Source organism: Phodopus roborovskii, unplaced genomic scaffold (assembly GCF_943737965.1).
Source record: "Phodopus roborovskii unplaced genomic scaffold, PHOROB, whole genome shotgun sequence".
NCBI lineage: Eukaryota > Metazoa > Chordata > Mammalia > Rodentia > Cricetidae > Phodopus > Phodopus roborovskii.
The window spans coordinates 24,943,195-24,969,686 of NW_026126470.1; the positions used below are offsets into that span (position 1 = coordinate 24,943,195).

The 26,492-nt window shown below is 39.5% G+C and overlaps 1 protein-coding gene across 1 annotated transcript in view; it reads right to left on the bottom strand.

Moving 5' to 3' along the window:
- The window catches only part of Grik1 (glutamate ionotropic receptor kainate type subunit 1), a 355,947-nt gene that overhangs the window by 20,338 nt on the left and 309,117 nt on the right, over positions 1–26,492 (bottom strand). Inside the window, exons 11-15 of the mRNA XM_051191842.1 lie at positions 25,388–25,591; positions 24,421–24,644; positions 20,601–20,719; positions 15,997–16,214; positions 3,657–3,882 (exon numbers count right to left, since the gene is read on the bottom strand). Coding sequence (XP_051047799.1) covers positions 3,657–3,882; positions 15,997–16,214; positions 20,601–20,719; positions 24,421–24,644; positions 25,388–25,591 — 991 coding nt within the window. The remainder of the gene's footprint in view (positions 1–3,656; positions 3,883–15,996; positions 16,215–20,600; positions 20,720–24,420; positions 24,645–25,387; positions 25,592–26,492) is intronic.

A 26,492-nucleotide genomic window follows, 5' to 3' on the forward strand; every position in this document is an offset into this window, starting at 1 on the left:
TATCTTCTATCTTGAGTTTCTCTTGTCTCATGGGGATGTCGAAAATCCCCAGTTCTCTGTCAGATAACACAATAGGCTTTTGGCTTTCTGTGACCTTCTCAAATGCAAAAAGTGTGTGTGTGTGTGTGTGTGTGTGTGTGTGTGTGTGTGGCTTGTTACACAGTTTTCGATTTTGTTTTATTCATGGGTTAGCTTAATTCTCAACTTGACACTACCTACAATACCCAGGAAGAGATGCACAGTGAGGGATTGCCTACATTGGGTTGGCCTGTGCACATGTCTGGTGAGGGTAGTCTTTAATTAAGTTGGTCACATGGGAGATCTACACCACTGTGGGGAGCACCATCCTTATGCAGGGGGACATTAACTGTATTAAGAGTGGAGGAATCCAGCTGAACACAAGCGAGCAAGGAAGTAAACATGTCTGCATTCTTTTCTGTCTTTCTTGACCATGGATGTGACCAGGTGCTTCCAGCTATTGCTACTGTGATTGCCCTGCTAGAGTGAACTATAGCATGGAATTGTAATTGAAACAAGCTCCCTCTCTTGCCTAAATTGCCATTTGCCACTGTACTTTATTATCACAGCAACAGAAATGAAACCAAGACATTGCCCGAAGACTCTTCATAAACCTCACTAGTCAGATAGCCGAATTAGCCCAAAATTTTAATAATATTTGAATAGTTATTTTTACTTGCCACAGTTGTTCCTTCAAACTGCAGAGCCCTAGGTTTGCAGATTGTTGTTTAACATAGAACCTGTATCCTACGTACTAAAGGTAGGTGTTGTTTTCATGTAGCAAGCGCAGACAAGTTGAACAAGGTCTAAGTACTATCCAGTGTGATAGTGATTTTCAGGAACAAGTATCCCAAGGAGGGCTTGCCTGTGGGATTTAAAAACCAGCAGCAGGTCTCAGTCTCTGTGACCACTTATAGCCATATGCTTACTTTTCCCATTTAGTTCCTGAGTTTTAACCTGCTTGTCAAGTTTGTGTCTTCTGGCGTTGAATACTTCCACCTGTAGGTGACGCTTCTAGAAGACTTTAAGTCCCTGACAGCCAAAGACCACCTGCCAATCAGTGCTTTCACCGGGCAACAAGAGCCTTCTACCCAAACCACTCCTAAGTAGGTTATTATTATTATTATTATTGGCATCTCAGGAAACCAGCCAGTATAGCAGATGAAAAGCCAGACCACCCCTTCCCCCTGCTCAGCTCAAAGCAGCTACAAGAAGAGGCATCTAAGGAATCTACCAATTAGATTGGTTGCTCTTTCTGGAAAGTACGTGGAGCAAAGTACATTAGCTGCAGCTAATTAAAATGCAGAAAAGAAAAGAGAGAGAGAGAGAGAAAGAGAGAGAGAGAGACTCAAATGATCACAGTACGTGCCATGCCTAGGCCCTAACTGATGCATCTACAACACAACTCTTGAACACAAGTCTCAGGGAACATGTGGAAGAGGGGAACAAGGCTGTTAGAGCCAGAGGACTGGAATTTCTGCCCCAAGTTTGTACCATCTAGCTATGACAGGAAAGCTGGGCCTGTGAAATCTCAAAATGGCTGCCTGAATAAGACCTAGACAATTCCAACACCTGTGTGACACTCCAGTGTACATGAGGGGAATCTCATGGATTTCACCCTAGATTATGAAAGCAATTAACAGCTTCCCAGAGAACTAGTTTTCCCATTTGTAATCCAGTGACCAGACCTAGAAACATACGTAGGTAATACTGAGCGTACTCAGCAGGCTACATGTATATGGTTACTCATTTATGTGTATATGTAACAGAAGTGGTTATGGAAGAGGAAGTGGCAAATTTTGGGGGAGGCAAACATGGGAGAGGGAGGAAAGGGAGAGAGAAATGAGTAATTCATATTTATATTACATTTTTAAAAATTAAAAAAGTAAGAGACCAGAAAATGGAGCCTGTCTCCTATTACAGATCTTCACAAGCATGGTCTATGAGTCACAGATTGTTCATGGGATGATGTAATCTTACTCTCCTGCACCGTGAGCAGACCCTTTGAATAGCACAACCGGAGATTAGATACACGGTGGCTCACACTTACTCCCCAGAACTGTCCATTGGGTAATCTTCCTTTGAATGGAGCAAATTACATACAGAAACCTGTACAGCACAAGCTCAGCCCAATTCTACAAGTGTATTTCCCACATGGAGACCCCAAGCAGCCCATTGCCCTGTGCTTCTCCACAGGTTACCACCCAGCCTGGTGCTCTCTCGAGGCACATGCAGGTAACCTATTCTCCAGTATACCCAGTACACTATTGTTATACAAGAGCTAAAAGAGGGCCAAGAAGGTAGTTAGACTCCCTAGTGTAACTGTTCTTCTGAAGATGGAGAGGGCAACAGCAAAAACAACGTTAGTTTCTTATAGGATATGTTAATATTTCTAACAAGGAACCAGTGAGGGTCCAAACTGGTTGTGCAATTGTTGTCAGATTATTAACATCAGGAAATTAATTTCATCTGAATTATGACTTTGATTTTGGTTGGGAAAATGACCTATCTGACCATACTTCTTCTTAAAGTCCTGTAGATCTACAGATGGCCAATGGGAAGGGTTTCCTTTAGGCAAGTCATGGTTGCTAACAGCCTGCCATTGAGAGCATTCTCTAGCAAAGCAAATCATCTTGACTCATGATCTCTGCTTGGCTTCTGTAATCACTGAAGTTTATGATTCCTGCATGACACTGATGGTCACAAACACAGTGACAGGATTCAAATGCAGACAAGTCAGATTTCCCCTTGACTCTTATTTCTCTGGCCACTATGCTTTCTACTGGATTAGCTCATGGCTGCCTGAATAAGACCTAGACAATTCCAACACCTCGAAGGCCTGATTTCTCTTCTTCAGATTACCAAAGCTTCGCTTGAGAGGAACAGGGTACTTTTATGACAGAACCCTGTATGTACAGTTTTCTATAGCAACAGGGAAAGAGGTGTTTCTTTTTATTTTTTTGGGGGGGTTGCTTTTAGACAGGATCGGTAACTGTCCTTTGAGCATAGACACCTTTTCTGTCTATTCCTGTTACTGTCACAGGAGAGGATAGCATATGGCAACAGAGTCCCGAGGAAGCACAGAGCTATTGAACTGAACAAATAGAAATACCGGGGATGGGGGGGTGTTAAGTAGTTATCTTTTGACTTTAGTTTATTGTCTGAGAAAAGTTCAAAATTTATTTTTTGTTCCTTTCTTTGGACAGACATGGCATTGTTTTCTCATTTATTGAGATGGAAAAAATAGTCTTCTATAGCCAGGATTAGTTTTTATCTATATGTAGAGTTAGTTTCCTTATATTCTAACACAACTTAAGGCATAAAAAGTAGGTACATACAGATATTACAGAAATAATTTATGAAGAATAATTAGGAAAGTGTGTTCTTTACAATACTCGTGGTAAAAGTAAAATCACACAAATCTTAAACAGTTACATTGCGATAAGATATAAAAAATAGTAGTTGAAAATTTATTAGATTAAGTATCTGAGTTTCCTCAATTTAAACCATGCCTTATTTTTTATAGACATTTCTCTTCCTTGTTAGTCTGCTAAAGACATTACACACGTCTCAATATGTTGAATACATGTAATCAACATTGCTCAACTTAGCCTTGGATAATGCCTTACCCTTCTTACCTATAGGGGTCCCCACTCCATAACCTTTGGAGTCTATGAGGCCCCCAATCTGAGTGAGATTGCAGTTCCTCTGAGTCACATACTCAATGCTGGTCGACTCCATCAACAGGGCGTAGTCAGTGGTGAGCACTCTTTGGATCCCCTCATCACTGGTTTTAACCAGTGCGCTCTGTTCTCGACTGCTCATAAAAGCCCACATTTTCTCATAGGTGGATATCTTTGATTTCTGTAAAGAGAAAAAAGCACACCCACCAGCAGAATAGTGCTGAGAAAACAACATGGCCTAAAGCCATTCACCATCCTCATGGGTAAAATGGTAAAGGGGAAACGTTTTCTGCAGATGAGGAGCTGGATTGATGACAGTAGGACTTCCATCTAGCAGGTAACTGAGAAGAAGAGCAAAATTCACTACAGAAGAGTGTTATAGAGTTTCCTTGTCCCTGTAAAGTCCAGCCACCCTTCTCAGCCCCAAATAAGTGTACAGAGACATATATTAATTAATAAACTGTTGGCCGAAGGCTTGGGGCGTCTTATTGGCTAGCTCTATCTTAATTATTAACCCATTTCTATCAATCTAAGTATTTCCACATGGTCTTATGTTACCAGAGATGGGTCTTGACCTGCTATTCCTTTGGCGGCCTAGGTGGCATCTGTTTCTGGCCCTTCTCTGCCTACCTTTCCCAGAATTCTTCTCTTCTCCTAGTTCCACCTATCCCTCTGCCTCTATTGGCCACTGTGTTTTATTCATCAACCAATATGAGTAACATAGACATAGAAAGACATCTCCCATCAGGAGAGAACATGAAGATACTTAGGAGAAAAGAGACCTTGTCAGATGGAAGTCATGGCTCAAGGCCCTCTTCTCCATTTTGGTGAGGGAAGGAATAACATGAATATCAACAATGGTGCTTGCTAATGAACCATTGACGTTTGAGAGCTGTATCCACAGTCCACCCAGGAAAAGCTGAGGTTCTCTCCTTCCAGGTCACTGCTCACTTACTCCACTTCCCTTCCATCACTGGGCCTCATTGGTTGCTCTGTTGTTTCCAGGTATGGAAGCCCCTCTGCCTGGCCAGCACTAATTTGCTTTGAGATAGCCTGGGATATGTCACTAGCATTCTCTCCTTTGTTTGTGAAAGAAGTACATCTGTGGCTACATTTTCTGCAAAATAAGGGATGAAAATGTTCTTTTCTAGTTAATATTCAAATCAGAAGGATCTCCCTACCTTTTACGTATATAATTTGTCATTGCAATCATATTTTAGATAATAAGGTCTGCATATTTCATTTTAAAGTGTTCTATGATTTTCATGTCTTTTATTCAGCTTTTTTTGGTAGAATCAATAATATGATATATTATATATGCATCTATATATAGACACCATTACCTCATTATCTTCTTTTCTTTGTTAAAATATACTGCCTGCATTTCCATATTGCTTAGATATGAATTTCCATTCTTTTGAACAGTGATCTATGATTAGGCGTTTTACATTTCTACTCTGTAATTTCCATAATGTTTCAAGTTTTTCCCCTGAATTTGTCTTCATTTGCATCAGTACACCCTTCCATTTATTTCAAAGATTAATGTCATCACGGGAATTACTGATGTTTTCAGGCTAAAGCTGGTTCTGACACATGTAGACTCCTTGCCAAGGGTGGGGCGTATCATCTATCCTACGTGTGCAGAGAGGCTTATGGCAAGACTCGGGGCAGGACTCTGGAATCAGAGCCCTAGTAGCTTGTTCATGCCCAAATGTTCTGGGAATTTACTTGGCTTCTAAGTCTATTTAAGACTCAGGTTCAGAAAATAGGTCCAATGAGTTGGGGGCAGGGAGGCAGATGGCTACAGATTGGATTGTTAGGCAGTTGAAGAGCCCCGCGACAAAGATCTTATAAGACATATAACAATTCAATACATATACCTTGTACATGTGATGTTTTATGGGGCCCATTTTGTCATGATGAAGCCCCAGGACATACTCCACAGCCCCAGGATATCTGAAAATTGGAGCTCATGTCTCCTCAACAAAGGTGTGTGCTGGGTGCTGGGTGTCTGGTTTCAGCCTGTAAGAGTCTAATAGGTCTAAGCTTTTAGTGAGGAGAGGAACTATTTATGCAAAAATATGGAGGTCACTAAGTCTCCCCACGCCCCAGCAAATGTATGGCTGAGAAAATTATTCCTTCATCAGGAAACTACCTTAGGAAGAAATCATTTTCTTTGAAGTCTGAAAATTTAAAATTATCTGAGACTTTAGAGATAGATAGATTTAAAGAATCACTTCTGTAGATGAGGAACTTAAAGTACAGACTGTTTGGAGAATTCAGAAAGAGGTAGTGAAAGTCAACATCAGAACTAATCCTAGTCTTCAGGAACCCCAACACCTTGTTCCGTGTTTCTTCCCCTGCTCCAGTGTTGACTTGCGTAGGGTAGATATCAACAGTGCTGAAGTTGTTTTGATTATGACTTTCATCATATGTGATCTAGAGGTGAAAAAATAGCATTTATTAAAGGACTGGCATCCTCCATACTCCTTTTGGCCGTTTAGGCATCAGCTTCCATGTAAAAATTTCACAGAACATTTGTTTTTTCATTATTTTATCATCTGCAAATAGTGAAAGTTTGACTTCTTCCTTTTCAAATTGTATCCCCCTTTTCTCCTTTTGTTGTCTTATTGCTCTAGCTAGAACTTCAAGTATAATATTGAAGAGATATGGATAGAGAGGGCAGCCTTGTTTTGTTCATGATTTTAGATGAATTGCCTTAAACTTCTCTCCGTTTAGTTTGATGTTGGCTGTTGGTTTACTGTATATTGCTTTCATTATGTTTAGGTATGTCCCTGTTATCCCTGATCTCTCCAAGACATTTGTCATGAAAGGGTTTTGGATTTTGTCAAAGGCTTTTTCAGCATCTAATGAGATGATCATATGATTTTTCTTTTTCAGTTTGTTTATATTGTGGATCACATTGATAATTTTCATATGTTGAACCATCCCTGCATCCCTGGGATCAAGCCTACTTGGTCATGGTGGATGATTTCTCTGATGTGTTCTTGGATTCAATTTGTCATTATTTTATTGAATACTTTTGCATCAATATTCATGAGGGATATTTTACTAAACTGAAATGTCTTAGTTAGAAAATTGGAATTTTTCTCTGTAGAGGTAGGGAACAAAAAATAAATCGCCATGTTATCCTTACTAAACGGGAAGCACAAGGAGGCCTTCAAGTCACACAGTCCCTTGGAGAGAGTGGATTTTCCATTATTGGTTATTTACCAAGAGAAATTTGCTGGGAAGTTTCGCTTACAGATTCTCCAAGTCCATGTCTCTGCACCCCCAGATCAGGCCCTTACAGGTCCCGGGAGAAGTGCCACCAGAGGTCACAGTTAGGCCGACGAGCCACTTCTAAATTGAGGATTCTTTCCTTCTTAGCCCCTGAGTTCTACTCACCATAATGCTATACTCAGAAAGGTTTATTTTTTATTTGTCAGGCCCTAAAATAGCATTTTCAGAGTAAATTTGGTGAATACTTTTTTCTTAAAAAAACAAAAAACAAAAACAATTTCCTTAGTTTTCCAGATGAGAATCTTAATACTTCTTAAAGCTATGAGTATGCTTTGCCAAAATTTAGTGTAAATGTTGAAATGAAGGACTTGCATGAGAAGCATGAGCGTTCTTACTCTCCCGGGTCTGTCCCAGTCTGAGTCAACATTCTGAGTCAGTCGACACAACCAGAATATTAAAGCATGGGGACAGCGACCCCCCCCCCTCTCGTTTCACTGAACATGGACAAAGCCAGTTAGAACTCACATATTTTTAGAGGACACAGGCTTGGGTAAATTCCTTGGGATGGGTTTAGACTGATTTTACATCTGTCTTTGTGCTGATAAACACGGGTTGACAGATAATAAGCAGTTCTCGTCAGGTATCTGTTAGAAGGCAGAGTCATCTTAACAATATTGATGATTGCTTATTTCTGACTGCACCTTGTAATGCAACAGGCTGCGTGCTCACTCAGAGGTGACTTACAATGTGTGCGTGGGCAGTTAAAAGCTGTTGAGAATAGTGACAATGATGTGCGCAGGCAATGTTTACTGTGCAACATGCCCCACTCTGAGCATGTTGCGTGCACTCATTCATTTAACGAGAGAGGGACCGATAGGATTACTGCTCTATAGACATAGAAAGAGATGATCACACTGAGAAGTTATAAAGCTAGGGTCTCATTCCAGTCTCCTGTTCCAGAGTCTAGGTTCTTAATCAAAGGGAATTACAAGAGCCATTAAACACATAGTCAGGTGAGTATTTCAGCAGATCAAACTCATGTTCTAAAGAAATCACCTAAGTGTGGGTAAGCAGGATTTTGCTGTAGGAGGGATGTTGCAAATGTTGCACTTAGCATATGATGTATGCAGAATATTTAATGACTTTCAGCAGATTCTATTCATTTAGACAAAAATGTGGTGTCTTAAGATGTGCAGTAGTTGGAACCTGGAAGGCAATATGCATATTGTTTGTACTTTTCCTTGCCTTTTGTATCATTTTATTTTTTTCTCTCTCTCTTTTTTTATTTTCTGTTTTCAGCTGCTGGGTTTTCATGGCAGGATGTGAGATTGAAAGTCTGGCAGTATAGAATACTTTTAAGATTGATAGAAACTCCATCTTACAGAAATAGCCTTCCGATGTTTCATTTCTATTGAGATAAGCATTGCTTATCACAGTATTTCTCCAACAAGTTTAGGGCACCCACAGGGAAAATATATGATACCATTATTTAATAGAATCGATATCTGTGATATCCTGCTTTGGACCACAGTGTTTGAAAGTCTTATGTTCACACATGTTTACACATGTTTCCTTTTAGTTGTTTTCATAATGCTATACATGCACACACTATTGAGATTTTCTCTTTGACACTATGTCAAAAGTGGCCTTGTAAATGTGCTATGTGTCTTGCAGAGTAAATCAGTGAGCAAAACAATTCTGTATTAAGTCTTCACAGTAGACTATTGAGAAATGCTAATCTTAAAATGCTAATCCTTAAATATCAACAAAAGATAGTGGCAACCCAGAATCCAAGCTTACGAAGCTGGCATTCAGAGGAGAATGCTTGCCCAAAAGACAATTGTTTCACTCAATATAATGAAATTCATTAAACAGTAATGTCTCACATCACGTTGAAACATGATTTAATTTAACAATAATCATTTGAAGGAAGACTATCAGAAGACATTGTCTATGATGCAGTGGGGCTCTGCCTTTCCAGGTATGATCATTTTGTGGGACCATACCCTTACCTTGAATCAATAGAAATTTATGGCATTTGAAGATTCTCTGAAGCTTTACATTTCATTGATTCTCTTTGGGGAATTCTCCCGGTGAGACTTAAACATCTTTGCTCAAATAGGCCCCACATTTCTCTCCCATCTACAGTTAAAGATTGGTATATTACAAGCAATATGCCAGACTCCTGGAAAGGCTAGGCTAAATTGAACTTACAGACATTTCTTTCCAAGTGGACACATTTTTATCTTTTGACACTGATAGTAAAGGAACTTGTCTTTTCAAACAAGAAGATCTTATAGGAAGAATGTCTTTCTACATTGAAAAGGTTGAGGGATTTCTCTCATTTTCTATTTCCCAGAGGTTTTGTCTGAACTCTGTGTCCCTGCAATAGCATCAGTTCCACAGGCATAAGGCTCAGTGACTTCCTTGAAACAGTCTTTGCTTTGCTGAGGGCAGTAACCACTCATTGCGAAGAGATTATAGCCATCACTGCTCCTAATCCCCACAGCTGGTCCAAAATTCCTAGACCATGAAAGCCAGAAATGGCAAGTCTGTGGGTGACTTTTTTTTTTTTTTATAAAAACCCCATTTTATCCAAGCCATTTTAGACAGAATCTAGATCTAATCTCTGTAATCCCCTGTCTTGGGTCTGGGAAGACAGTGATTTGCTACAAGGCAAGACTCTACTGAGAAGTACTTCTTACATGGCAATTTCATAGCCAATTTGGTCCACAGGGATTCTTCTGTTCACCCCACTTCGTGCTTGTGCAATGGGAGCTGTACTGTACTTAGCAGATTGATGTGGCACGTATGTCTACTGTAATCCACATTTCCAGGCTTTGCAGAAATCTTAAACCTTTCCCCCTCCTATCTAGTACAATGCAAGCCTGGTGCTGACACTTTGGAGACACTGGGAACTTATCGGGCTGAGTTAAGCTGAATTGCATTGCTGAATCCTGAGGGTAGCCCTCCCTCTGCCGCTCACCAACCATGTAGGATATAGTTCTGCAAATGAAATGCCTGTGCCCAGGAATGGATTCCAATGGGTGTTCTGTCTGGCAAGGCCATTGGATGTTTTTCAGATTTTAGGTCTTGGCACCACTGGCTTGGGATTTAAGGGAAGGAACATATTCTAGATATTACTGAACAAAAGGCTAAACAAGGACAAGAGCAGAGTAATTTTAAGTATACAGAGAGTGAACTAGAGAGAGCTTTTACAGTTAAAAATTGATGATAATGGCGATAGCTTCTAAATTGCTCACCATTGGCTAAAGAATTGTGTAAGCATATTACCTTTATTAAGTCATATGACTTCGAAAATAATCTCATGGTTTAGATGTTAGCTTCAATTTGCAGGCAGTGAAGTTAAGGTTTGGAGAAGTGAAGTAACTTGTCAAGGGCTACATAGCTAATTACCCAGAGCCAAGATCTAAACCCAGGCTGTATGGCCCCGGACGCTGTTGAATTTATATCCTAGGGAGTGATGTTAATCAACTTTCATAAAATGACCAACAGTATTCCTTACAGGTGAAACATACATTAAAAAATACCCCCACCCACCATGGTGGTTTACAAAAGACATTGACAATTGTTTTCAGTTTCTTAGACCATTGGATGACTATTATTATGGGAAAAAGTGTGACTTACCACATTGCCATGGTAATACCGGAGTTAGGTCCATACCTTTATTTAATAAGGCAATTGACAGAGTTGCAACAACAAGAAAGAACAGCTTTGTGCATATGTGCCTTTCCTTGTTTCTGTGAGAGCTAGAAGGTAGAATGTCTTAGTATACTGTTTATGGAAGAACAGTTAGCAACTGGATGTTGTGGCTATCTGTTCTCTTTGGTAGAAAGTGAAGAAACTTCCCTGAGTCCTAGGGAAGTTACAGCCGAGCTGTTTCCACAGACCTGTGGACTGACTATTCTTTGATTCTGTCCCCTGGGATGTTGATCAGAAGAATAGTGACAGTATTACCTGTTCAGAGCATTGCCATGAGTGAAGGGAATAAGCCATCTTCCAGTAGACAGAGGGATAGCAGTATTATCCTGGGTTGTTAACCAGCTTTATTCCAAATACTAAACAAAGAGTTTATTAAAAATTTCTTCTGGTCTGTTGACTGAATTTTCTGATTTATAAATTTCTGTTATAAATAATTAAAATCTTGATAAACAGAACACAGTAGTCTTCTGATACCTGATTTCCTAAGCAAACCCGAGAGGACAACCTGATGAAGCACTTGGCCTTTCCTAAACATGGCTTGCTAATTGTTCTAGTGATGAATGTTGCACTTCGATGAAATAGATTATTATATGATCCATGGTGATTAAAATTTTAAGACTCAGAGTGCCCATGAACTTGTGAAAGTATGGTGTATAATAAGTATCATTAGTTCCCTGACATTGGCTAAAAAAGTGCAGTTGTTATTTTCCTTACGGGCAACGCCAGCTAAAATTTTAGGATGTCTGCTTAAACTTCTCTGAAATTTTGTGAAATAAAAGCTGTGTTTCAATCTCCCAGTCCCATATGAATGATCTTTGATGGCCAATGTGTTTCCACACACAAATGACTCAACGAAAGAAAGTATAGTTATGAGTAAAGGTGTCAAGACCAAGCTAGAGGAACCCACAGAAACTGCTAACCTGAACAATGGGAGCTCATGGACTCCAGACTGACAGCTGGGGAATCAGCATAAGATCATCCTGACCTTCTGAATGTGGGTGTTAGGAGGATTAGGCAGTCTATGGGACTTTGGAAATGGATCAGTATTTATTCCTAGTACTTGAATGGACTTTGGGAGCCCATTGCACATAGAGAAATACTCTCTCAGCCTTGACACACAGGGGAGGGCTTGGGCCCTGCTCCAAATGATATGATAGACTTTGAAGACTCCCCAGACCTCACCCTTCCTGGGGAGCAGGAAGGGGATAGGATGGGGGTTGGTGGGGGGAACAGGGGTGGACAGGAGGGTGCGTGAACTGGGGCTGACATGTAAATCAAGCTTGTTTCAAATTTAAATAGAAAACATTTAAAAAAATCGTTACAAGTTGGTGAAAGGAGATAACTGACCCCTGTAGGTTGTACTCTGACCTATATATTCTCCACAGCATGCGTGTACTCTCTGTCCCTCCCCGCTAAATAGATAGATAGGTGAATAAATGTAAAATATTAAAAAAACAAAACAACAACAACAACAAAACCAACAAACCAAACCCTTGCTTATAGCCTGGAGAGCAAATGTGAAGATTTCATTGCATTTTGTTTGATTGTAGATTTTCTAACTGTGGCCCCTACAACTGGAATTATTTGAACCCACCTTGGAAATTAAGGGACACATTGTTACCACTGTGGTACTGCACGGGGCTGTTCTGTTCTGGGGAAAAGACATCCGTTAAGCTGCAATGTGATGTGAAAGTGTGTTTTTAGTGATTGGGTGGTCTCTCTTTGCTCCAAATACCAGCTAAATACCAGCTAGGATGCACTAGATTACAGCAAGTCCTGCCACTCCGAAGAGGTTCTTGCTTTCACTTAAGAGGTAAAGGCAGGGAAGAAGGGAGGCTGGGAGGCATAGCAAGAGTAACGGTGATGGGTTTGACTCCTTGTGTCAATCAGTGACGGAACTCTCTGGATGAAACTGTCCAGACAGGTAAAAGGCTGGAATATTTCTTTCCTTTGTGGAACAACCTAGATTACAAGCCCTTGAATGTGTCCCCTCTGAAGCTTTCTGGCAGCTTTCCTGCCTCAAGGGAAAAGCAAAATCAGATTCAGTCCTTGTTTTCTTTTTGCAAATAAATTCCTTCTTGATGAACAGAGTTCCTGGACCACAGGGTGATGTGTAAAGTGAAGGATTTTGCAGGCAGGTACTCCTCCCCCAAGGGTCTGTGTTTTTAACCGCCTATCTTGTGTGTGTGTGTGTGTGTGTGTGTGTGTGTGTGTGTGTGTGTGTGTGTGTGTTATCTCTGTCTTTCATTTCCTTTGGAGAATTTATTTACATGTTTACTCATTTACCATGAACATGTTCTCTAAACACCTACTGTACAGCAATCTCTAATTTGTACCTTGAATTTTCTGTGCATCTGCTATATACCAGTCACTAGACAGGGTTCTGGTGATATAATAGTCAAACAAAAGGCTAGGTAACAAACTTCCCAGAACTCTCTGAGGTTAGACTTAATTTTGGTAAAGTTAGGTCAGGTCTTCTGTTCAGAGCAGCTGTCCTCCATTGTTGGTAGTGTGCATCGGGAAGTCCTTGGGATCGCCTCTGCTCATTTACTGTCATCAGTTTTCATTCTTGGTGGCAACCATCTAACTGTGATGAGATAGGATAGCAGTTGCCCATTTCACAATACTTCAAGAGTCCTGGTAATGTTAGGTAACATAAATGGTTTTTCCAATGCGCCTGCTTTACTTTGGTATGTTTTCCTCTGTCTCTTGTGCCTGGCCAGTGACTTCCCTTGTTTATGACAAGAATCATGACGGAAGTTAGCTTTGGTAAGCTTGTGTCTCTGCTTAGTATTGATTTTGGGAAATATAAAACTTTCTAGAAACTTGAAAAATTTTGTACTCATATGTAATCATTACATTTAACATATTTTCTAAGAGAAACCACCTCTGTGATGTATACACTTACTAAATTAGTGACTTTGTCCTTGATATGAAAATGTCTTAAAAGATGTTTTTCTTAACATATTAAAAAAAAAACCTATATGCTACCTTTTTACATGATTCTGCTGTTTAACAAAGCTCTGGGTATGCTTACTCCACATTGGTTTCCACTTTTATTGCAATTATTGCTAAAATTCTTCACGTAGGTAATGAATGGACACTGCCCCAGGCTGGAGAACCTGAGTGTGAACTTGGCAGAGGTGTTTGTTCTGGTTCCAAATGTTCTGTTTACTCATAATCCCATTTCCCTACACCACCAGCTTTTATTGCCATTACTCTTGGAAAATAAAATGATCAGCAAAAGTGTTACCGTTCATCCTATAATTAAGCATAGTGTTGTTGCTTCCCCTGCTGTATTCTCTCCCATCTCACTGACCCCCTTCTACCCTCCACTCCTAGACCCCTTCTGCTTTCCTGTCACTTGTGTCTTTGTGTCCTTCTCCACTTCCTAGACACCTCTCTAGTCTCACAGGCCCCACCCACCACTTATATACATACACTGACATTCTAAGCCAAGGGCTCATATCCCATTGTGTCATCCTGAGTCTGTTTTCTTCCTTCCCAGCTCTATCTGTTTTCTCACAGAAACCATGATTTCATCTTTCTTTACAGCTAAAGGAAATCCCACTGCATGTGTACACCACATGTCACAATCCATTCATCTGTTGATGACTATCCAGGCTAGTTCACTTCCCTGCTGTTGTGAACAGAGCTAGCGTGAGTGTGGATGCATGGGCACATCTGTAGCAGGATATAGACACTTTTGGGTATATGCCCAGGAATGGTATAGTAGGGGTATCTGGTAGTTCTATGGTTAGTTTTTTTAGACCCTTCTATACTAATTTCCAGAATGGCTATATTATGTTACACTCTCACCGGGACTCAGTAAGATTTCCTCTTTTCCCACATCCTTGCCAACAGTTATTATTGTCTTTTTTCTTCTTGTTGGCAGCCATTCTAACTGTGGTGAGATGGGTTACTGAAGTTTAAACTTGTATTTCTGTGCTCATCATGGTTTCTTCTTCTTCTTCTTCTTCTTCTTCTTCTTCTTCTTCTTCTTCTTCTTCTTTCTTCTTCTTCTTCCTCTTCTTCTTCTACCTCCTTCTCCTCTCCCCTCCTCCTCCTCTTCCTGTCCTGAAATTCACTCTGTACACCAGGCTGGCCTCAAACTCACAGCAATACACCTGCCTTCTGAGAGCTGGGGTTAAAGATGTGTGCCACCACTGCCTGGATCATCAGTGTTTCTCAGTAGAAGGCTTCGGCCCTTTGCTGGAAAGGACCAGACACATGACTGTGGAAGAGGTTCAGCTCCTGGGACTCTTGTCTTCTTCATTCATGAGGTGAAGGGCCACACCTCATGATAACTAAACCTACTGGGTCCATTGGCATTCATGTTATGGGAGTTATAGTACCTGAAGTTTGATAATGAAAATACCAAGGCTTACTTCATAGACAAGGCAAGAGTCAGTTTCATTACTGTTACCACTAATTAAAAAGACTCAGATAGTGAAATGGACTTGATCATTTAAGCCAACCCAGCTTAACATCTTTTCTCTTTGATGCTCATAAAACAGCTATGGCTCCTGCAGAGCATCAGACATGGCTAGCTCCCTGGGATGCTTTTGGTTTTAATTCTACAATTTAGTTCCAATATCAACATTTCTTTTTGTCACATGCTTCTATCTTGTAAGTATCAAACGAAATAATGCTATTTACGTCTTCATTTGTTTTTTTGGAGGCATCATTAGATTGCACTCAGGAAATATCATTATTCAAACGTAAAGGTTGGAGAGGGGGCAGTGAGGTAGTCTGGGCAAGGTCACTTGTTGCTGAGACTGATGACGAGGCCTGAGAAAACAAGCTCCTAAAAGTTACTCTCTGATGGCCACTTGTGTGCCATGGTGTGTGTATGTAATCATGTGCACAACAAATAAATAGATAAATACATGTAAAAAGATTAAGGCCATGGGCATACTAATCTGTAGGTCTGAGTGTATTAAATTGACAATCAGGCCAAGTGTGGTGGCCTATGTCTATAATTCTGACATTTGAGAGCTGAAGGCAGGAGGAGGATCATGAGTTCAAGGCTGGGGTCAGCTACATACTGAGTTTGAGGTCACCCTGAGCTACACTACACTGTTTTAGAAAATAAAAGACAAATAAGTAAACAGGCAAAACAAACAAACAAAAAAACAAATTGAAGGAGCAACTGAAGAAGGTCTTTGTGCTAAGGATGTTGTTCCTCATGATGGGATTGTGACATTAAAAATTCATTTTATTAGAAACATCACCCAAGAGCTTTTCTCTAGTTGAAGAGGCTTTTACTCCCCCCCCCCCACCATTCTAGCACGATATGAGCACTAAGAAGGCTTTGCCAGGTTCTTACCTTGAAGAAGGTCATTGTTGAGCCATCCTTGACTGCTCCGTATTCTATCTTGGTTTGTTTGGCCAGATCATCTGCGGAATCGATGGGAGATTCCATCCTCTCTACTGTCAAGAAGGCAGCCAGATTGGCAGTGTAGGATGAAATGATGATTAGGGTGAAAAACCACCATATTCCTCCAACTATTCTGGTCGATAGAGCTTTGGGCATGAGCTCTGATCCTGTGACAGCACCATCAGAGTTAGGTTATTACACCGAGTCAGCGAGCAACAGGAGACTTACGCTGGTCATTATTCTAAGGGGGAGGGACTCTTCAAAGACTATCTTGTATGAAGATGAAATGAATGTGCTATCTAGAAATGGAGTAAAATCCAAGTGATCCCTTCTTTAAGTCTTACTTACTAATTATTACTTCTGCTTACAACACAAGTAGTCAGAGTTGATGGCCCTACAATGCTTTCAGCCCCAAGATAGACTGCCTAAAATGTGCTCAGCTGCTTAAAAGTGAAGAGATAATTCTAAGGCTCCTGACCTTATTACTGCTTAATGCATTATTTAGAGGGAAATAAGATACTCTAGGTTTTTTCTATAATGATGAAAAGCTCTAAAATGGTATCTTATTTTCATTTAAGGTTAAACCAGGTGAAGAACTTTCAAAAGGTTACAGATCACTCCAGTTATAACATGAAACTTTAAAAAACGGGAGTTTTCAGATAATGTGAGATGAATCCCAGACACACTTGTTTGTGAATGGGTCCCATTTTGTTTCATGCTACTCTTAAGGAAACAACATGCTCCCACCCCCCCTCCAATTTACAGACTTGTTTGGCTGAAATAGAATATCTTCTTCAAAAGGCATATTTTTTGCCCTTAAATAAAGAATTGGTTCAGAAACTGGCTGTTTCCCCCCACGCAGAGATGTTGTGCCTCACTGGAATATTCATGTTAGTTACCATTCAGGTCACTGTTGCTTTTAAACGGTAACCATGGAGATATTTAATATGTGTTTATAAAGAAAATACAACCTCTCTCTATTGGTTCTACTGGTCAATCATCCTGAAAGGAGTCTAGCTCAACTTTGAGCTGTAGGTGTCTCCATCACAAGCAGCCAAGTTGGAAAGGACCAGAAGTACAATTCAATTCTTCAGTTAAACTGATTCATGCATGCATTTCAGTTAGTTCATTTGCCTGAAAACCTAATCTCGGTGATGTGCTTAGTATTACTTCTGTGAACCTGAAGTCACGGCAGAATTTATGTGTTCAGTTAAGGTGGAAGCGGGCAGCTCCCACTGACAATCCCAGAGACCTGAAATGTGTGCAGTGGATTGGACAGAGGGTTTTAGTGACTCCTTACTTACACTAATGGTACTAATGGTATGAGATGGAAAGAAAAACTGGAGTTTATTAGGCTGCAAATGAATGAGTTTTTGCTCAGGTTTAATCTACAAGCAGACATATACGTTGCCCAGTGAAATCAAAACCAGCTCAAAGCCAGGGATGAATAGATACAGGCTGGCAGAATGTCTAGGCTGTGAATTTAGAAATATTCTTTTAATACTCTTAGTGTCTCTGTGGTGCTCCATTCCCTCTGATGAGATGAATGGTTGACTGTGGTTTGCATTCTCTTCTTTTGTTTGTTTGGATTTTGGTGTGTAACATTACACAAATTTGTAACCATTTCCATTAAGTTGCCTCCAAGGAGTTAGCAGAATAATCTCTTGCTGTTTTTTTTTTTTTTTCATCTTGTGAGTTAAAAGAATTTGTATGCCTATGGATTTGTATACTAAAAGCCCAAGGTTGCCTTGTATCTTTGTGCTTAATTGATCTAGCAGCCTTGTGGCAATGTGATACTATTTTAGATCTTTACTTAGCTGCCATTAAAATACCATTTATCTTATAAAATAGCCATGGGAGATAAATATAACATTAAGGATACATTTTTTTCTTGGCTCGTAGGTATAGATTTTCTGGTATCAGTTCATCCTTGTGTTATTTTGTTGCATCTATGAAAAGAAAGCTTTCAACTTATGTGTTTACATGCAAAATTGTGTTTTGTATGGAAGCAGAACTGAACTTACAGATGAGCAACCATTTGACAGGTAAATATACATCTGTATTTTTTTAATTTTAAAATAAATATTTTTAATTTTGGAAGAAATTCTTGGAAATTTAGGGCAAAACATAGCAACCTAATGGGACTGCATTTTTAAACTTTCATTGGATGGTATTAATTTCTCAATGTTCCTTTGCATTTTAAAAAAATTCATCTAATTTTGGGGATTTCTTAATTCTTAATGTTATCTGATATATTCCAAAATGGCCTCCCTCAAGAAGAGATGATTTGTACATGTTCAGTACCCTAAAGGATGAAGTCATGGAAACAGTAATAGTATAGAGTAAAACACCACTGGAAAATACTCAGGATGAGACAATACTTGCTGGTCTCTTTAGTGCCTTTTATGGCAGACATGACAGCCAATCCTGATCCAGACTTTGCTCAGGCTCTGTAGAAAAGAGAAAGTCTGATCATCACATTAAAAATGAAATGAAACAATGTGGTTTCCAATTTAATACAATGACAGGCTTCTGCACACAGAGGAGACTATGACAGACAGTAGCTACCTAGTCCAGTGCCTTGTATCAGGGAAGATCTACTAACAGTCACAAATACTGCACTTGGAAATGCTTGTTGCACCTGAGGAATGTTTGTCAACTTCTTGAAGACAAGCAGAGTCTGGCTGGGGCTGACTGTCATGTATCCAAGGTAGTGGTAACTAATAGACACTACATCCCACAGTTTGCTGTGGATGCTGGTAAACTCCAAATGGGGAAAATATATGAGCGAGGTTTTAAAAATGGATACATGTACATGGCAATAGGTGTATACCTGCAGGTCTGCAGCATGGACAGTGAAACAAACGTGTATTTGTTTTTCATTCTATTGTTGGAATGGGAGGAGGCCTCCTTCATCCTCAAAATAATTGCTCACATGATAATTACCCTAAGAATTAAGTGCACTGGGTAAGGCAGGCAGACACAGCTTCTGATGAGGTATCTTTCAGGATTTATAGCTCTGTCTTATGCTCTAAATTCATGCCAGTGATTTCTACTAAATCTGGTTGCATCTACACTCATTTAATAAATAGTACCCACATAAACTATGCATAACTACAAAATAGAAGTGTCCATTTCTTAAATTATGTGGTATTTACATACCAGTGACCAACATGCATATTTAATTTATATTCTGTATCTCTCTCTTCTCTGTTTCTGTATCTCTCCCTCTCTCTCTTTCTCTGTGTGTATTGGACTCATGGAATGTAAATATTTCAAATGATATGATAGCAACATCATAAATAAAAACCTTAGGTTGACTTTCAAATCACACACATGTTTAATGTATATCCCAGTAGGGTTTTCTTTTTGCCAATTTATTTTGTAGCATATTGTCAAGTGGAATGATAGCCCAAACACAACAGCATCTGAGACTTATGATTTTCTTATATGGAGGCATTTACTCTTGGAAATATTTGATAGACCATATGTCTGAGATCAAAGCTGAAGAAAACCCACAAACAAGATGGATTTCTTCCAAAGGTTAAAGCAACCTCTCCCGCCTCTATAACAAAAACAAAAATCTCTGAAATCATAGAGAAAAGTAAAGTATATTACATTCTTTGGTTTAAGTTTTATTTCTCCAACATCTACAGTTTACTGTTGCTATGGTTACCAGTCGAAGGCGATTCTAAGAAGTTATTGGGTGGCTAAGTAGAATCTCTATAGGGTTTCTCAGAGTGGTAATTAGATGGAAGTTCTAGGTCCTGTTAGCAACAGGAAGAACCCAAGTGGATTCAAACTTCAATGGGTTTAAATTCTATTCAATTTAAACCTTTGACTTGTGAATTTATGACTAAGAAGAAAAAGATGAGCATGTCTATGGAAATGCATTTATTAAAAGAAAATTCTAAGGTTTTGTGATGGGTTACCATCTCCATTAACTCAACAAGGTCTAGAGTAACCTAGGAGATGCATTTCTTGACATGTCTACAGAGATGTTTTCTGACAGGTTTGGATGAGGAGGGAAGACCCTGAAGGTGAGATGCACCTTCCCATAGGCTGGGGCTGCAGACTTAATTGAAAGGAAAAGGTCATACAAAAATGGACAAAGTGAGCAGGGCAGTGTTCATTGTTCTTTGCTTCCTAACTGCAGATACAATGTGACAGTTGCCCCCAAGTTCCTGTTCCAATGCTTTCCACGCCTGATGGAATATACTCTTTAACTATGTCACTGCAAACCCTTTAGCCCTTACATTGCCTCTAGTCAGTTATTTGATTACATCAATGAGAAAAATAACTAATATAGATTCCTTTCAGGAAAATATAGGTCCACTCTTTGAAAGAAGTCTCCTACTAGATTCACAGCAAGGAAGTTCCATTTAGTCCCCTTTTCTGTCTTCTTCTTGAGAACTGGCTAGTAAGTCTATTGCTAATTATTTTCTATCCATGCATGTTTCATCCTACCCTCTAGCTTCATGGTGGAGTTTACCAGCATGAAAGCTTGTCAGCAGACTGTGGGATGCAAGTGACAAAATGGGCAACCAATGTACCTTGCTGCATGAGAGCTCCAACTCCAAACCAGAAACTATTTAGCAAAGTGAAATTGTTTTCCACCACGTCTGAGTCGGGGTTGCATGGGTGGGGGTTATACCACTCGTAGGGTGTAAACCTGTGGCAATTAACAGAAACAGCTTGTAAACATCGGATACACACAGGAAGCAGAGTAAGAGCTGCTGAGCGATGCAGAAAACCCAATGACCGAGCAGAAGCAAAGCAGCAAAGACCGTGTGCAGACACTCCCAGCTCTGATGGACTGGAAGAGTCCTTGGGCAAATATTCAGCAGCTTCTTTTCTCAGAGTCAAACCCATTAGTGGCTAGGATGGGACTCCTCAGACCTATGTCTACTGAGTTATGAGTCTGCATTCATTTCAATTTTACTGAGCAACTAATATAACTAAAACGACAAGTTCCCACATCTCAAGTTTTGACTCTAGCTATGTACAAGAGAGGCATGGAGTACATGATGATGACACTGTTGAGCTGGATGCTGTGAGGGTCGTGTGCCCTCTAGACACATTATGGTTCCATGAACATACACTACACAGAGTCTAACATTCACAGGTGATGCAGAATAAAGAAAAAAAATGAGCAAAAACAGAAGGGCTGAATTTGAGAGTGTATCACTTACTTCAAAAGATACTACATATAAATACAAACCCCAGTCCTTCAATTAAAAGGCAAAGTTTAAATTTGGAAGTATCATAGCCAAGGAATAGGTTTACACTATATATACTAATATTAGCTATTTACTTCGAGGCTCACAGGGGACAATTAGAAGCTAGTGTTTTCCTCTTGATTTATTTTTAGTTGAATTGTTTTCTGAATTATGACCTGAAGTCATGTAATCTGCAACTTTGGTTAGGTGTTCAAAGTGTCTTCTGTGGCACCATTATTCTCTATCTCTGAGAGGCCAGGGCTGGTATGTTTCTGTAAACACAATGAATCACCCAGAAAATCTACACAAAGAATTTGACTTGACTCATGCAGCTTCAGTTTGCCTCTTATGAAATGGGAAAACTTAGACATCTAGGAGTAACACTGGAAAATAATAATCTGGGAAAACGATTACAATTTTAGTCTTTTCTTTTTCTCTAAGGATCTGTCTGTCTTATGTAATCTAGAGGAGGCACTTGCTCTAGGGGTTTTTTTAGGGAGCTACCCTAGCTAGCAAGGTGTGCTTTTTTTTTTTTTTTTAATTAAAGACATTGCTAGATGTTCCACAAAGTCGTCTGTAATAATTTAAAATGCAACAGTTCATAGCACTGGAAGCTTTGCCATTTGCTGCTGGGTCCTTTTAAGGCAACAAAAGGACTGTTAGAGTAATGTTGAAATACCGTAACACCAGTGAGAACATATGGATGCTCTCCAAGCCATAAGGCCTCAGCAGTAAACAATAGCAGGTTGCAGATGCATCAGGGAGAACTGGGCTTAAGGTGAATATATTATCTGCAGTGAAAAGCAGGACATGCTGTGAATGATGTACAAAGAACTGGGAAGAGAGTTCCTGTTAATGGAAAACGTTCTCTAAAGGCCAAGACATCTTCTACAAAGCGTGCAGTGTCTTCTCATGGAGTCTTAGGGGCATTAGGACAGCAGCCTGGTCATTTATTGCACCACAATGTCATCCAACTCTTTCCTTGGCTTCTCCCAAGCTGCAGGGTACACCATGCACGTTCCTGTAAGCTTATGAACATAACTTTAATTGACAGTGCACGCCAATACATTTTAATTACAGTTACAACGCTGTAATTAAGTTTTGAATTTATTTATACACTCTTATAACCATAGTAGTTTGCTGAGTTGAAAGAACAAATACCGATATTAATGAACCTAATAATTGAAACAGCATGCAGACTAAAGATGCTGTTACTTAAGCAATACCATTGTCCCTTGTACAATAACTTTAAAATATTAATCGCAATCAATTAGGAAGATTAGACATTCAAGACTTTGGGTTCTTCAGGTAGACCCCAAAACCTGGCACCCACCAGCCCCTGATATTTTGTTGTTTACCCACTAGGTACACATCGGTCTGTGAGCATGTGTCCTTGGAGTGCTGCTTTTTTCCCCTGTATAAATAAATAAATAAATAAATAAATAAATAAATAAATAAATGTAAATAATGTTAAGATACTTTAGTGCTGTGAGCAATTAGTTGGACTTTCTGTGCAGCAGAGAGAAACTATCTAAACATCAGCTCGCTTCTCAGCTGTTCGGGAAATTGCTAGTTCTTTCTCTCCAGGGTTTTGAGCGGCCTGGGAAGCATGTGAACTGGGAAACATTGTACAATGACACAAGGCGGTGCTTCAAGACACTGGCGTCTTATGACGTAGAAAGACAGACCTTGTAACAGTGCAGATATTTCAGTTTGAGAATCCTACAGCCTGCTTGATATAGCCACCTGCTTGGTATAGCAAGTCAGCACCGGGAGGCCTACAGGACAGTCCAATACATTGTCTGCAAACGAGAGCACTGCCCCATAAGACAGTAAGTCAGTAACATGACACATGGGCAAGTGTGCTTAGAATCTATGTCAAAACATGCATGTATGATAAGTTTTCATGGGCATGGTGATGTTGCCTGTAATTCCAGCATTCGGGAGGTTGAGACCAGAGTTTGCTTCCAATTTGAGACCAGTCTGTCTCCACAGGAAGTTCAAGAACATTCTGGGTTTCAAGGAAAAACTTTCCTTGTTTCAAAACAAAGCAAACACACACACACACACACACAAAAGTAGCATATTGAATCTAGGGCTATCAAATGTGGTGATACCTTGCTTGTACAAATAAAGCCTGTCTGAAGATCAGAGAATAGAGCTTGCTACTAGCTGATCGTAGAGGTCTGTCTGTCTGGCAAGCTCCATTCTCTGACCTTCAGACAGGCTTTATTTGTACGAGCAAGATATCACCACAATCAAATGTTTAAGAAGAACAGATAAATAAAATAGTGGTTTCAAATTCATTGTCAAGGGTATTTCGATATATGGTCTACTGAGAGGGATTAAAAGCTTTGGAAGAATTGTGTAAAGTATAATGGTTACATATAGAAGGCAGAATTTAATCTTGAATGATAAGACTTAAAACACTTGCAGAGTATCATAAAATTTTTATGATGGCTTGAAGATGTAGCTAAGTAGTAGAGGACATGCTAAGCATGCATAAGGTTCTAAAGCTCATCTCCACTACAGAATCCATCCATACATCCATCTATCCATCCATCTATCCATCCATCCATCCATCCATCATCAATCAATCAATCTTCCATGATCTAATTTCTTTTCAGTATTACTTCTGTTATTTTCTTATTAACCTTTTAATGTTTTTAAAGAAGAATCACATATTTTAAGTGTTTTTCTTGACCCCCAAGGGTTTTAGCATCTTTCTTTCCCTGTTTTTTATTTGCTATGGTGATTCCCAGCTAACTGGTTTTTCTGTTTGGTTTATTTAATTATTCCAGGAACCAAATATATTAAAATCATTTTATTATTATTATTGTTACTATTATTTTAATAAAATTTTAGTTATCCCAGATGATCCATTGCTTTTTTTGTTCTGTATTCTTCAAAATATGGGATAGTGATTTTGTCTGAATTGAAATGTGCAAAAAGTCAAATTAATGTAAAGGAGTTTCTGGTTCTTTCAAAATGTATCTGTGTGGATAATTAGCTTTCAATGCACACAATAGTGTTACATGGAAACCTTGAAAAAAATTACAGCAATGAGAAAAAGTAAAATTGCACTTAAAACCATGAATTCCTGAAATCTGTGGGTGACAGACCATGGCCTTGAATCTAGCATTCTCAAACTCACCTTGCAATCACGAAGAGCACACAGCTGACGCCTAAGCAGGCCAGAAGCACATACATCCAAATGTCTGGAGACAGGGGGTTGAGGAAGGAGAAGACACCTGGATTGGTCCCGTTGGGTTTCCGGTAAAGAATGCTAATGCCCAGGGTCATGAAGGGCTTGGAGAAGTCTATGACTTTCTCCCTCACGTAAGTGATGGTGAGAGGAGCCACTGCGAGGTCGGCTCTCTGTAAAAAAAGTTTAATTCTGTCAGCTGTGTTGTCTGCCTTCCCTGCACATGACTAGACTTTCTCTGAGTATGTCTGTATGTCTGTTTTCTAATCTCAACTACAAATGCTTTTCATGGGAGTGGCTATATATAGTTATAGCATTTGTTATCAAAGAGAAACCAGACAGTATGAAGGGGTGGGGTCCGGGTAAGGTACACACACACACACACACACACACATACACACACACACAGTGTGCGGGAGTTGGGGGAGAGGAGACATCATTCTTAAACTAAAATTGCAGGATGATATCTTTATCAAGGCCATGTTAAAGGAAGGAATGGGCAACTTGGTTATAATGTATGTTGACAAAGGTTAGATTTTTGTCTGAGCCCTGAGTCTCAAGTCGTAGAATCCTTGATTTAGTTGGAAATCTCCCAAGCCTTATTATTTGGCAAAAATAGTGAATGTGTACATCTTAATTCTCAGCTCTTATTTTACTCACCCGTCCAAAGATTTTTTTTTTTTTTTTTTTTTTTTTTTTTGTTGCATGTAGGTGGCTAAAAACATGAAACACCAAAGTCATTCTTTAGGGCTTTGGTATAAAATGATTATTAGCTTTTTAAAATAATTTTTAAATTTAAATTTGAAACAAGCTTGTTTTACACGCCAATCCCAGTTTTTGAATCAACTACTTTTCCCCTCCTCTTACTTCCTTACTTAGGGCATTCTTTTAAGCAGTCAGGTGTAGTTTTGCTTACGTGGTCAATGAGTTCTTTAACCATCCCATTCCATTCTCCTTTGTCATTTTGGGCTCCATATTTGCCATCAGGAACTAGTTTAACATCATAAAGGAAACCCAGGATATTTGACAATTCCTTTAGCAGATCCAGGCAATATCCTTCAAATCTGTCATTTCCATACAAGGGCTTGTCGGACTTCCTGTACATGACGTAGGGCTCTTCCTGAGTAAAACAAATCAGGTATGAAAGCTCCATTACCATGGAAAGGAAGGTGTGCCATCAGAAGCCTGAAGATACATAGCATGTGAAGTTGGCCTTTAAGAGTGGAAAGAATTAAAGTCGTTTGCTTACATTCCTGTTTCTGCTACTCTTGTCTGTCACTGTTAATAGATACCATTTTATATCTTTTTCTTTCTTTCCTGCCTCTTTAGACTTGTCCTTGCATTGCTGTAGTGTGTGTGTGTGTGTGTGTGTGTGTGTGTGTGTGTGTGTGTGTTTAGTGGATGATGCGACAGAGACACAGTTATGTTCAATTTTGGATCTGAGAAGAGGGAAATTCTCAGAGGGTCCCACAGGCTTCCTGTAGGCATGGCCTTCCTTTGCAGGACTCCACTGTCCTTATGCTTTGACCTAAAAGTGTCCATTTATAAATGAGAAATAGGGACTGGCAAATATAACCCTTTCATTTTTCAAACATCGTGTATACTAAATATTCTAATTTTTAAAAAAATCTTAGCTTCATTCCAATTTCAGTCTTTCTTTCTCTAGATACTGGTTGGTTATTTCCAGGGTTTCTTCCTTTATCTTATGAGTAATGGCCATCTTCCTACCATGCATCTGTAAGCTTACTAATTGTCATTTGTGTATATAAAGGTTTATTTTCTACAATTATAATAACTACTCTACAGATGAGATGCCCTGTGTGTTTAGGTTTCTCATCAAGTTAACTGACAGTTGGATGCTATAGAAAATTGTTACCTAGGATGACGATATAGGGAGTTCCAGGACAGCCAATTCTACACACTAAACCTTGTCCAAACAAAATGAAACAAAACACTGCCCCATTCTGTTTCTGTAAGGTGGTTGCCACAAAAGAAAGGGCCATAAGAAAATTCAAAATTAA